The sequence below is a fragment of the Hippoglossus hippoglossus genome, chromosome 20 (genome assembly GCF_009819705.1).
Source record: "Hippoglossus hippoglossus isolate fHipHip1 chromosome 20, fHipHip1.pri, whole genome shotgun sequence".
Taxonomy (NCBI): Eukaryota; Metazoa; Chordata; class Actinopteri; order Pleuronectiformes; family Pleuronectidae; genus Hippoglossus; species Hippoglossus hippoglossus.
Genome location: NC_047170.1, coordinates 15,631,034 through 15,644,327, shown reverse-complemented (window position 1 = coordinate 15,644,327; position 13,294 = coordinate 15,631,034). Strand labels below are relative to the sequence as shown.

The 13,294-nt window shown below is 40.9% G+C and overlaps 2 protein-coding genes across 2 annotated transcripts in view; both read left to right on the top strand.

Annotated features, from left to right (window-relative positions):
- tmem108 (transmembrane protein 108) overlaps nucleotides 1-3,216 on the top strand; it is a 38,917-nt gene extending 35,701 nt beyond the window's left edge. The window contains exons 4-5 of the mRNA XM_034572370.1: nucleotides 250-401; nucleotides 2,685-3,216. Coding sequence (XP_034428261.1) covers nucleotides 250-401; nucleotides 2,685-2,801 — 269 coding nt within the window. The 3' untranslated portion in view covers nucleotides 2,802-3,216. The remainder of the gene's footprint in view (nucleotides 1-249; nucleotides 402-2,684) is intronic.
- Nucleotides 3,217-7,553: 4,337 nt separating this feature from the next.
- cdv3 (carnitine deficiency-associated gene expressed in ventricle 3) lies at nucleotides 7,554-12,349 on the top strand. The gene is made up of 5 exons (XM_034572372.1): nucleotides 7,554-8,127; nucleotides 8,884-8,957; nucleotides 9,690-9,826; nucleotides 10,168-10,330; nucleotides 10,623-12,349. The coding sequence occupies exons 1-5, from the start codon at nucleotides 7,945-7,947 to the stop codon at nucleotides 10,747-10,749; spliced, it is 684 nt and encodes a 227-aa protein (XP_034428263.1). The 5' UTR covers nucleotides 7,554-7,944; the 3' UTR covers nucleotides 10,750-12,349.
- The last annotated feature ends 945 nt before the right edge of the window (nucleotides 12,350-13,294 follow it).

Below are 13,294 nucleotides of genomic sequence, written 5' to 3'. Positions count from 1 at the left end.
ATGAGAAAATCGATAACACATTTGTGAGCTGCAGGTTAGCTTAGCTCAGCATAAAATAAATGGATGGGTAGGTAGGTAGGTAGGTAGGTATAGATAAATAGATGGATAGTATATAAAGTATTTCTTCCTCTTTGATAATACCTTGAATATTTTTGACGTGGGCACAAATCTATTCATTTGAAGCAGCGTCTTCTCCAACTACCGTGCTAACACCTCCCTTTTCCTTTTCCCGCCGCCGCCCCGTCGTAGCTGTGCTGTTGACCGTGTGCTGCATGAGGAGGAAGAGGAAGTCGTCCAGTCAGGAGAACAACCTCAGCTACTGGAACAACGCCATCACCATGGACTACTTCAGCAGGCACGCCGTGGAGCTGCCCAGAGAGATACACACTCTGGAGAGTGAGGTACACACTACACTGTCAACTATTAGAATACAACACTGCACAATCAGGTGGTGGGATATTTAGTGGATGTTTCACTACCAGTCAGCACAATGGTTTTTAATGAGAATGGAAACAACAAGAGGATCCATGTCCAATTAATCCCATCAGCAAAGCCTCAGGCCGGCTGATGGGCCTGATCATGATGCTGTAACACTACAATTTATAGGGATGCTATTGTGAACAAGCAAAACAGAGATTTCCCTGCAGACATAATGTTACTGATTATCAGACAGAGTTTCACATCTAATAAAATCAAAATCCAGAGAATCAACCCTCTCGGCCATTGACTGGTGGCTTTATTAGAGTGAACGGCACCAGGAGGTTCCCAGTTCATAGCCTCCTGAGACGGCAGTAACGTGATCACTCTGCAAATGATATTAAACAGATCCACAAACTCAAAGAGGAACCGTTTCAAAAAGTCCTTTTATGAACGATACAGGGTTTTTCTGTCTTTCTGAAATCTGGCCAAAACAACAATCTCATTAAATTATTAATCTTTAAAATGCCTTGAGGACACTTACACTGAGCAACACTGTTTCTCTTCAGGAATCTGTGTGTGTGACTGTTGCCAGAGGAAGAGAACCAGCTCCTAACATGCCTCTGAATACTGTACAGACTTTAAATACATGTACAGTGTAAATCTTCAGTTATGTCTATGTCACTGTAATTATGAAGTTACTTAAGAGCTTATTCCTTTATCGTACTGTTTAGTTTTCCATTTATTAGCTTTAACATTTTTTAAATTGCCTGATCTTATCATGCTGTGTAATAGTTTATCTTAGTTGAAACTTTATTATATTTGCAATGAGTTTAATATGAAACCTCAGCCAAGGCTCCATTTTCTATGGTTTCATCAATCCATCAACTGGAAATATTCTTTCACAAACTGATTTAATAACTGAGCAGTTGGTGACAGTGAGATCTTACAGACTTTACAGAGTCTTTGCATGAGGTGTTTACATAATTATAGGATAAGATAAGATCGTTCTTTATTAGTCCTACTATGGAGAAATGTTACAGATACAGTGCAAACACAACTAAATAGAACAATAGACAGTAATGTGTACAACATAAGATCAGGATAGAAAATGATTACTGCTCAGATAAAGTGCTGGAAACCCGAGTGAGATAAATAAGGTGCAGAGCAGGGTTTTTTCTATCCCCTTCACATCCCTTTCAGTTTTCTCTTGATTGTATTGAGAAGAATAGCACGATCAGAGCTGGAGTCACTCAGGCCAGAGGTTGTCATGGTCGCTCAATGATGATGAATTCAAACCTGATTCAAACTGGGGAGCAGCTTAGTTGTTTTGGTGCATTACAGCACCATCTGTTGGATACTGTAATGCATAACAGGCATATGGGTTTTAGTGGGAATTAAATCTGCAATCTCGCTGCTCGTCCTCGTAACATCATTCTGATTTGCTCATCACTGCTTTATTCATTTTGCATGTTTTTATCTTATCGTCTCTCCAGTGACCATTTCACCGTGTGTGTGTTTGTGTGTTTGTGTGTGTGTGTCTCATCTCTTTTATTCCTCGACCGTTGCACGTTTTGCCATCAGCAGGAGAGGGAAGCTGAGGTTGGATCATGTGTAGGATGCCCCTGGTGACACCCAGGTTTTATCCCCCTGCCTTTTACCTTTATCTCTGTAGAGCAGCAGCCGTATGTGTTATAGCCTCCCTGGTGCTGTAGGTCAGGGAGAGAGCTCTGGTAGAAATGATTGTAAACCTAAATGACAGCATTAATTTGATTTGATTGGATCCTGCTGATAAAAAACGGCCTCACTGCCGCTGTAAAACAAATCATTTTGTTTTTTCACACCTCCCTCCTCCGGCACTGCCTCATTACTGCTGACTCACCACCAACCACCAGTTCTACCTCATCATCACCCTCCACCCTTTTAGGCATTGGATCGCTGTGTTGCCTTGTTTCCTCTGAGTCATCCCTCCCTTTTGTCTCTCCTCCCATTAAGCTGTTACATCCTCCCCTCCACCTCCGCTTGTGTCTCTGCTCATCTAGCGTTGTCAGATATCTTTGTTCACCATCTCCTTAAAAAGCCCCCAGGGTGCACAAAACCCTTATCTTAGTCTGTTTGCCTCCACACTCAACTGTCTGCCTGTAGAGTGACTTACAGTAGACTGCAGTTTGTGCCCTAATGGTGAACCTTGTAACTGAATCATGTCTCACAGCTTTTTTTCGTTTAACAGCCAGACACCTGTGTTAACATGATTTGTGCCTTTGCAGGACCATGACACCTGTCTACCCCCTAATGGAGACTACAGCGGCAGCAGCGTGGTCCTGGTTAATCCCTTCTGCCAGGAGACCCTCTTCATCAACAGAGACAAAGCTTCTGCCATCTAGAGACAGAACAGGAGAAGACGTGGACTGAGTCTCCTCCTCTACTCCCCCTGCTGTCGTTGTCTATTTTATATATGTGGTAAATATTCAGAGACTTTTGACTTTATACTGTATATTATAAAAACAAAGAGCAACCTGGAAGGATGTAAACAGACACTATTTACTATGAGGATGCACCTGCATATTTTTCTGATGTACATTTTCTACAAAAAGGCTTAATTGTGATTTAAAAAAAAGGTTTTTATTGTCTTTATAAAATACAGAGTATATGTGGTTTTGTTTCATGACAGTGGCTTGATGGCGAGTGCACTGTGGATGTTGCCACATTAACCTGCTTGAGAGAGAGAGAGAGAGAGAGAGAGAGAGAGAGAGAGAGAGAGAGAGAGAGAGAGAGAGAGAGAGAGAGAGAGAGAGACGTGCTATGAAAACATTAAAGCTGTAATTTTACTTTTTCTTTTAAAATCAATCCCAAAATACTTATAGCCTGTTGAACTTGAATATAGCACCTACAATATTAACTTGGGGGAGGGGGCAGAGATTTGTCGCTAAATGCTGTGAGTGAAATCAGGGTCTGTGTTTATCAAACTGTTAAACCAAGAAAGTCACGAGTGCTCCAAAGAGTCACAAAGTCGAAACATTTAAAGAAAGAGTGATCTCCTTGATTCTCAAGTGATCCAAGTTAATCGAATATATGCTCAGGGCAGGGATGGGAAATCAGAGACAGGATTTAACCTACACATGCACCATTGATCATTTTTCAGGAAACTTATTTTTCTCAGTGATATGTTATTCTGAATATGTGTTTGTCATTGTGTGAACTCCTTAGTTTCACATAACAACAATCGTGTACTTCTATAATAAACAATACATTTGTGAATAATAACAATATATTTGATATATAGCAATAGAATTGAGCTAAACATTAAAACCAGGTTTTAAGTCACAAATACAGGATTTATACATCCCGAATAAGGAATAAATCATAGGAAATAGGATGTAAACAAAATGATTACTGTACATTAGAGACTACAAAGTGTCATAAGAATTAATTTAGTACCATGCTAACAAATCCAGACAATGAAGATGTATAGGAAGTGATTGCAAACAAAATCAGAGCCAGATTTAATGTTTTACAGCCCCGATAAATGCAGGGAAAGAAATAAAAAGAAAGAAAACCGTATAAGATCTTTACCAAATGCAAATAGTAGCCTCAACCAACCTGATTATGGATTATACAGCTAATCATATTATTCATATAATGACAATAATAGTCTAATATCACAATCACTTTAAGACATCTGCTAAGTAGATGAGCACATTTTATTCTTAAATTACAAAGCAGGTGTATCAGTAAAGAACCTTAACTTTTATCTCTCATCAGTTTGATAAAGACAAGCCCAGGTTTTAAAGGTCAATTTGAGTGGAACCTACATCTGGCCGTTCTGAAAGATGGTGCATCTCTCGGTCGAGTGGAACTGACGTAAAATGGCTTCCCCCCTCGTGTGTCACCAGCTTCTCTTAAGAGGGACCACATAGATGTCTTAACTCTTTACGTTGGCCCTTTATATTTCAGTACGTGTGTGTGAATGCCTTGTTCGTGCATGTAAGCAAACTGTGAGCGTGCAGTAAAGTGTGCGAGAGTGGACGGATCAGTTTAATCCAGCTGCCCCCCCTTAACCAAATATCACTGTTACTTTAAGTCAAACAAGACTTTGTATCACATCTGTTCTTCTGTGTGTGTCTGTCTGTGTGTGTGTGTATGTGTGTGTGTGTGTGTGTGTGTGTGTGTGTGTGTGTGTGTGTGTGTGTGTGTGTGTGTGTGTGTGTGAGAGAGCCTCTGTCTTTCTGTCTGTTCGTCCTCTTCGCTGTATTGTGGAGTCGCTACTGGTTATAGCCCAACGTGAGAAATCATTTCTCAGCGCCTGTAGGAAACAATTAGACCATCCCTTGCTACTGTAAGTGTTTCCCCAGATACTGTGTTAGTCCATTAATGTAACTCGTGTTTGTTGAAATGTCGAATGATTGTGAACGATTCCTCTGGACACACACATGATTTGTGTCAGAGTCTGTCAAAGATCCTGACCAATGAAAACACTGAGACAAAAAATGTATTTACTGTGAGCACATACAGAGGCGTTTGAATATTTCTTTTGTCTAATTATTGACCCTGTGGCCCTTCTATCATCTCTTTTACTTTGCATTGCTGCAGTTTTATTCAATAATCGATGCTGCCTGCCTCTATTGTCGCTGAAGATCTTCTGCATTGTGCGCTGTTGTTCTGAAGTCACCGGTTCGAGCGGTGACGGCGAACGACACAGTTAAACATATTGGTTATTTCCTGCATCGGACGCTCACAGGTGGGCTTGTTGTTTTGCACGCTCAAAAAGTGGATATTTTACAAAACGTTCGGTGGAGCAGTGTTCAACATGATGTATTTTTTGTACTGTAGTATACACTGTACTTTTTACTGCTGAGCAATAAAACAAACAAAAAAACACAGACGAGTCTAATTGTCTGATTTATTCTCTTGAAAAGTGACGTTCACTTCCTCATATCTCGTCATGGCTGTATCATCATCCATAAATAATAAAGTTTCATGACAATAAATCTGAAGTATATGTGTAAGTTTCATATCACACCTGTTGCTTATATAACAAAGCAGAGTAAACAGCCTTGCTGACCGCAGCACATCCATTCGTGTGGTGAGCTGGAATTTTCTCATTGTTCTGCATCTGGTCAAGTGACCTCCAGCTCAGGGAAAATGACGTCAGTTCAATAATCTGTTTACAACCTGCTTTTCTGCTGAGGAGAGGCTTCATTTGATGTGAGTGTTATTTGTAGATCTGTACACTTGTTCAAAACATGACCTCTGACAAGGAGAAATCTGAGGTAATATCACAAGAATTAGAAGTTTCCTCTTATAAAAAAACATTTTTGGAGGTTGTATCCAGTCAAAATATGACGTGTAAATGGTTGGATTTATGTTTAATATTGCTTTTTTACCTAAAAATTTAACTGTGGAAGATTTGCTTTGAGATCCATGTTACATTTTAAGGCATTTTAAGTCACAACTTTGTCAAATCACATAAATCAGCTGCTCATACATTTGTGTCTTTAGACAATATATGTTTATTAATGAACATTTATGATTCTATCAGGAGAGAAAGATTTAATTACCTGTGGTAATTCAGAATTATTATATAGTAAGCTAGAACTGACTATACTTACAAGTAAAAATAAGACGCTGCTCACAGTGGATGACTGCCATTTGTCTGCAGCCACAATCAATTGAAATATCAAACTCATAATAAGAACAATATATAGAGACATAAATTACATACAGCTACAGTATATGAAAGTCCTCCATTAACAAAAACAAACTCTATAGAGAAAATATTTAATCTCCAACTCCCTTTTAATGTATCTACATATAAATCTTACAAAAGCAAATAAATTCGAGCAGCCAAGGAAAAATTCTTTAGTGACCACTTCTCAAAATGTAAAATAATATAAAGTTCACATGGAAAACTATTAATCGGCTTCTTGAAAATAAAAAGTCCCCTCACAGCTTCCTTCAACCTTTACCGATTCTTTTGATAAAGTCTGTGGGTTTAATGATTTATTTTGGTGCATATATGACTTAAAAAGATAGTTGATAATCCATTAAACTATATAAATTGTTCTTTTCCACATTGTAGTCATTTGGATTTGCTTGACATGAAGGAAGTGATTGATACTATATTAAAATTATAAAAATCACCTTTTGGGTTATGATGGATATTGCTCCTCTCTTATCAAAGTGGACCTGACTCCTGTTATTGAGCCTTTAACATTAAGCAGTAAACTTAAGCTGCTAATCATCCTTTTAATTTATTGTGGTGATGCTGCAAACACACAATCTGTTCTCTGAGCTGCAAAGTAAACAATGTAACTGCACTGTGATGAAACACATTAATGGTGGTTTTGACATAACATTTCCTAATCGTCATTCCATGGGTTGAACATGGCTCATTCACCATCATTAAACCAAGTGTAATGAATGAATTACACCTCATAAAGCATTTGTATTTACTTCTTAGCCATTTATTGCTATTTTATCTTATAGTATTGTATCATATTGTAATGTATTATCTTATCGTATAGTTTATTATCTTATCTTATCTTATGTTTAACAGTTTTTTATTGGTGTTATTTGGGTAATCAATACAATTATACAATTACACATCACAAATCTAATGGTTATACCCCTACCCACAATAAGACCCACCCACCCCCAGCCAGCCTACCCCATGCAGCAGAAGTGCATACATTAAGACAGAATCTAGAATGTATATGTATATATATATACACATATATACAGGAATATTGAATTATTACAGTACTATCTTATCGTATTGTTTCATAACGTATTATCTTATTGTATTGTATTGTAAATTATCTTATTATATCTTCAGTTTACTATCTTATCTTATTGTATTGTATTGTCTCATCTTAACTTATTGTATCATAATGTATAATCTTATATTATTTTACTCTTCTACTTCTCTTCATGTTTCTACAGCACTTTGATCAAGTACAGTTTGTACAGTTTGTACAGTTTGTTAAATCTACTTTAATAATAAACTTGACTTCACTGTAAATGACGCCTTATAAGAAAGTGGTAAACAAATCAGTTTTTAATCTTATTTCACACAAATATAAAAATAAAACGCGAGTCGTGATCCACGTACTTAAGACAAAACGTCCTAACGCGGTGGCCCTTTAGTTTCTGTGTCATGGTGCGACTGCATCCGGTTGAGGGCCGAAGCGCTTCCGGGTGACGGCGCGGATTTGTCAAATAGCCCGTGCATGGCATGGTTGACAGGTTAGCCAGCGGTGTGGTGAGGGAAGCAGGGAGGACATCTTCTGTTCATCTGCCCTGAAACACGGGTGAAAGTGTGACAACAAGGTTCGATTCCGCGTGTGCTTGACCGTGTGACCCGCTTGCACCCCCCACCCCACCCCGCCTCACCGCCGCCGATCCCCCCCCCCCCCCCCCGCCCTCAACGTTTGTCGCCGCTCCACCACCACCACCACCGGCGCCAGCAGAAAAAAAAAAAAAAAAAAAAAAAAAAAGAAGCTAACTCCCCAACGCTGCTCTCTGAAAATGGCGGATATGCCGGAGAAGAGCCTGGACGACTTCTTCGCGAAGCGGGACAAGAAGAAGAAGAAGGAGAAGGGCAAGGGCAAGGAGCCGCCGCCCGGACTCGTGTCCGCGATGGTGAAGAAGACGAAGAGGGAGAAGTCGACGTCGACGAAGAGCGAGAACCAGGACGCGCAGATCGAGAAGGTAACCGTCGCAGCTGCCCGGTAACTTTCTGCCTCCGCGGCGTCCGCGTCGCGTCCGGGGTCCCCCGGTCCCGGTCGGTCCTGTTCCCGCACCCACCCGCCCCACAGACCCCGGTTATCCCACCCGATTATCCCCTAAATCCGCTGAATTCAGGGAAACGTGCGGGGGAAACGCCGGTTGCTAGCTAGCATATGTCCTACCCCCCCACCCCCCATCCCCCGTGGCACACTTTAGCATAACGTGTTTTTTATGCGCTATTTTTACACCCTTCGAGTTTACTTGCGCAGCTGTGACTTGGCGTTATGATATTAGATGAAAGGCCTCGATGCTTTTTCCACTCGCGGTGACAGTGGCCTAGTGTTTCCACGGGTGAGCTGTCATCCCCCCCACCCCCCCCTCGCCGCCTGCCGGCCGAGGATCCAGCAGGGCCGGGCCGCCATTTGTCACAAGTTTCCACGGTGGCTAGCAAACAAGACCCGAGAGCTTCCACACCACACGAGGCTTTAACCCGCGGATCGAACCCGGTGGTGTAGTAAGAGCTGAACCAGGCTGATGGTGGATCCAACACGGTGCTGCCCTGCCTCTGTGTGGCCATTTCTCCTGGGGGGGAGGGGATGGGGTGGGGGGGTGTAATCGGGCCTGGATGCAGATGTGCAAGCACAACCTTCTTACACTAGGTTGTTTTTTTAAATGGGTCAGTGTGGGTCTTCTCCTGTGTTGGGCTTGTGTGTTTAATGTCTCCCGTTTGGCCAGCAGGACGAGGAATGGAAAGAGTTTGAGCAGAAAGAAGTGGACTACAGTGGTCTCCGGCTCCAGGCTCTCCAGATGAGGTGAGAGGGAAATGTGTGGTTGTCATTTGCATCTCGCAGCCGTCAGCTGAGGGGCTGGCATTGTTCTATTACAAGTATTGATTTGACCACAGCTAAATTATTCTTCTGCCAGCAGCAGGAATAGAGAGAGTGCATTAGTAAGAGTTTAATACACGGCTGCACTAACACTCATTTTTGCGGCTTCCTTTTTGCATCGTGGCAGATTCAGAAGATAAGAACACGGTTATCTTAGCTCCAGATAGGTTTTAACTGCAATGTAGTCGAGTTATCAAGCTATTTGAAGGTGAACATATCATTTGGATTGATTCACAACACAGGAGAGGTGTTGTAATGCACTCACGAGTTGTATAAGCATGATTTCACTGAAAATATACTGTCAGTGAAAAGTAATTTCATTAATGTGCAAAAATGTCTCAATGTCAAGTTCCACCGCCCTTATTTTACACAGTTTCTGTTATGTGCACAAACACAGATATTACATGCTTATAAATTAATTGATTTATCAACTTATTTCACAACTACATCTTTGTTAAATGAAACTGAAAAACCACAGATAATACTGGACGACATTGCAGATATGGTGTGTGTTGCCATTCAAATGAATCTAAATGACACAAAGTCATATGTAGAGGTGGTATGACTGCAAACATAAGCAGAGGTAGACCTGACTGTTCAGTGTCCTCGTGTGGACGCACTTCATCTCTTCTCAACTGTCCCTCTGGTTGTTTGCAGTGACGAGAGGGAGGAAGACGAGTACGAGAAGGAGGAGGTCGGTGAGGATGGAGAGATCATTCTGGTGAGCGGAGACAAGGTGTCGGGGCCCTGGAACAAATCTGGAGGTGGTCCTCCTCCTGCTGCTGCGCCCATCGGTGGGTAAACCTACATCAGCCCTGTTTTCAACATGAGACCTGAGGAATCAAAAATATTACTTTTTAACGGTTCAGAACACCGGTGACACTGATGAAGTTGTGCTGTGGGACTCTTAGGAGTCTTTTAAGCATATGACCGTTTTAACTGCATTCCGAGCCCCACGCATTTTAGTTTTATTCATTTCTTCTCAAAGTAATCACATACTTTGCCTGAAGCCGTTGTAAACATCTAATAACTGGGGTTGATGTAATGTGATGTCAGTAAATGAAAAATGCTCCTGGGATCAACCCCCTGAAAATGTGGTTTTCTTGTCTAACACATGTCATCTCTTTGCTTTCAGAGGAGGAAGAGGTTCCTGAATCGAAGCCTTCTGGTGTATATCGCCCTCCAGGGGCTCGGCTGACCACCACCAAACGAGGTCCCAGTCAGGGCCCTCCTGAGATCTTCAATGACGCACAGTTCCCCTCTCTACTGGCCACCGCCAAGCATGTGGAGACACGCAAGTAAGACGAGTAGGTTTAAAATGGTTGATTTAATCGGTGGAGGTGTCGCTGTAATTTAACTTTCACAGTCTGCTATTGAAAAAAAAAAAATGTCATTAATTGTTCAGTCTTTAATAGGTCAGACACATTTTTATCACAATTTGTTTTATGTACGAACATTAAAATCATATAAAATTCTCACATTTCAGAAGAATGGTTTTGATTCATATTTTAAAGGATTGACTGTTAATTGTGGTGATTTCATTTTCCTGACCAGTTGTTTCCACACTTACGTCATACATCTGTCTTTTAGGGACAGAGAAATGGAGAAGACCTTTGAGGTTGTGAAACACAGGAACCGTGGTAGAGATGAGACCAGTGGCGCTTCTACGCAGCAATTGCAGCTTGACAACCAGTACGCCATCCTCGGGGATAAGTAGAGCCGCTCCCCTCCGTCCCCTGGCCCCTCCAGCACGGTCCTGCCCAGTCCCTCGAAGAAAGCTGAACTCCAGCTATGTGGACTGCAGTCCTGACCGAGCTCATGCTGCCTCTATCACCACACTGGTTACACAAACACACAGGCCTGAATACACATACAGATACATTCACACACACACACACACACACACACAAATAGTGACACTCCCTTTTAATTAGATCAATATAACACTTCACACACACATTTGGTTGGCAAACCTAAAGGACTGCATCTGAAGGGGCTGTTTAAAAGAGGGAATAATAGAAAAGGAATTAGCAAAATACACCCAATCCTACAACACTGCAGCAACATCAAACAACAACAACAACATAGTTGTCCTTTGGGATTGTACTCAGAGCAGCGGTTGTATGGCGCAACTTCTCTCTGGACTTCAACTTGCTTTGATAAAGCCACTGAGGATCGAAGAAGACTTTAGGCAAGATGATTTTACAAACTTCTGTGAAAATATCTATTTTTTTGCAAGATTGCTATAACCCAATCGCACATGGTTATTTTGAGGTGTGTTTTTGAGTTGCAATTGGGGTTTGGGAGTGGGGAAACTACCTCAGCAGCACAGCTGGTGGTGACCATGTGGACTGAGCTGTTTTTCCGCTGTGGTGGTGAAGGGGGCAAACACCAATCCCCCCACATACGAGAGCTGGCCATCAGGCTCTTCGATTTAGAAACTTGAAGCTATGTTTTTTTCCCCCGTCATCATTGTGATGATGATGACACCCTGCAGAGATCTATGGACAAGAAGGGATAGGTTGTGGTCCTCATTTAGAATTTCTATATTAAGTGGCCTTACTGATAGAAACTGCTTTGTCATCTGAAGAGAACATTGCTTGTTGTCTCCCGGGCTGTTGCCTGCCTCTGGATCTCACCACTTAGTGAAAATAAACAACATACAAATAAAAAAAGAATCCTTCTGTTGAAGAATGTAGTGCTGATGTAGTTTGCCTGATGATTTCAACTACTAACTGTCTTTCATATCCACTGTTTGATTTTGCTGCCCTGACTTTATTTTGCTATCTTTTAGACTTCCACAAAAGAGTAACTGAAGCTAGCTTCTAATCCGAATCATTCTTCTGGGAACAGATGCTTTACTGACATCTGAAAGCATTTCAGATGTCACAGATGTTACAATGCCAACACAATACTTATCTTATCTTTATTTTTTATTTTTATCAAGGCTTTTCCTCCACCGTTATCAGTCTCAGCCCTCATTGCAGCTGTGTAGAACAGTTAGTTTGTGCATAAATTCATCTGCAGAGAGTCACAGTTACCGCTGGTCTGTAAATACAAACTGTCACCAAATCCAACATGAGTGCTATCCACGTCCAAAACAGTGGTTTGCCCAGTTAAAATCAAATGGGTTTTTACTACAAGCTTAATGTTTAGAGAGGTGAAGATGAACTGGATTTATGTCTGTGTTTCTGTCCTTTCCATACAGATGTTAGGGAATGTTGATCCCTGCTGGGACACTTCGCGTGGACAGATAATATTTGTGATGAAAAGAGAAGAGTCTAACACAAAAAAATAAAGTGATCCTCTTGAATGAAGTCTTGTCTGAATCTTTAAAGTGAAAAATGTCAATTTTTACACTTTCTTTTTTCGGTAAAGATCTTGTGTTGCGCTCCCATATAAATTTGGTTTATTCCTGTGATGTTTTGATTTATGTAGCTTTTTAACAACCATCAAATATCACCAAAGTTTTTTAAAGACATCTCAAATGATCTTGAGACATTAAGAATATTAAGAAATGAACTTTCCACACAGATAAATTGTGAACGTCTATCTGTTAAGCACCTTTCCAATGTGAGTCCTTGATGTTCCCCCTGAAAAATAATATACAGGCCAATAGGAAGAGTGCTGAATAATTACGTACCTTAATCACGTTGCCTTCAGTTGGAAAACTACGCTCATTTGTCAGAGAACTAAATACCTATAAACTGAAGGGCGGCAATAAATTATTTCAGTAACTTGCTGAATACTTTGCATCTAAGTCTGCTGCTAAATCCTAAATATATACTTCCAAAATGTACTATTATATTATAACACTTTATGAATTCTTTCCTCGATTAATCGTATTGCTTTTGAAACATAAAAAAAAAGCAAGCAAAAAATGCCCATTATAATTTAACACATCTTAAACATATTGTTTTATTGGGGCAAACAGTCCAAACCCCCAATACATTTCTTTTTTTAATGCTTTAAAACTTTGTTTATTGATATTAAACAATGTTCCAACATCATAGACACTTCCTCCCGCTGTTCCAGTCGCCGGCCACGGGGGGGCAATGTGGCACATAGAGCAACAGGAACTTCCGGTTGTTAGATGTCTGTTGGCGGGCTGTTTGAACACGTGCAGTTTACTGTGCAGCGTTAACACAGTGACACAAACAAACAGGACAACAGACGGTTTTATCCACAGACTGTTTGGGTTCTCTCCCGCCTTCACTCTTTAACGACTGTTCCCTTTAAACACGTGAAGCTGGTTTTAACGA

Coding starts and splice junctions, on each gene's coding strand:
- cdv3 (XM_034572372.1), top strand. CDS start 7,945: ATGGCGGATATGCCGGAGAAGAGCCTGGACGACTTCTTCGCGAAGCGG. Junction 8,128..8,883: donor AGGACGCGCAGATCGAGAAG/GTAACCGTCGCA, acceptor TTTGGCCAGCAG/GACGAGGAATGGAAAGAGTT. Junction 10,331..10,622: donor AAGCATGTGGAGACACGCAA/GTAAGACGAGTA, acceptor TCTGTCTTTTAG/GGACAGAGAAATGGAGAAGA.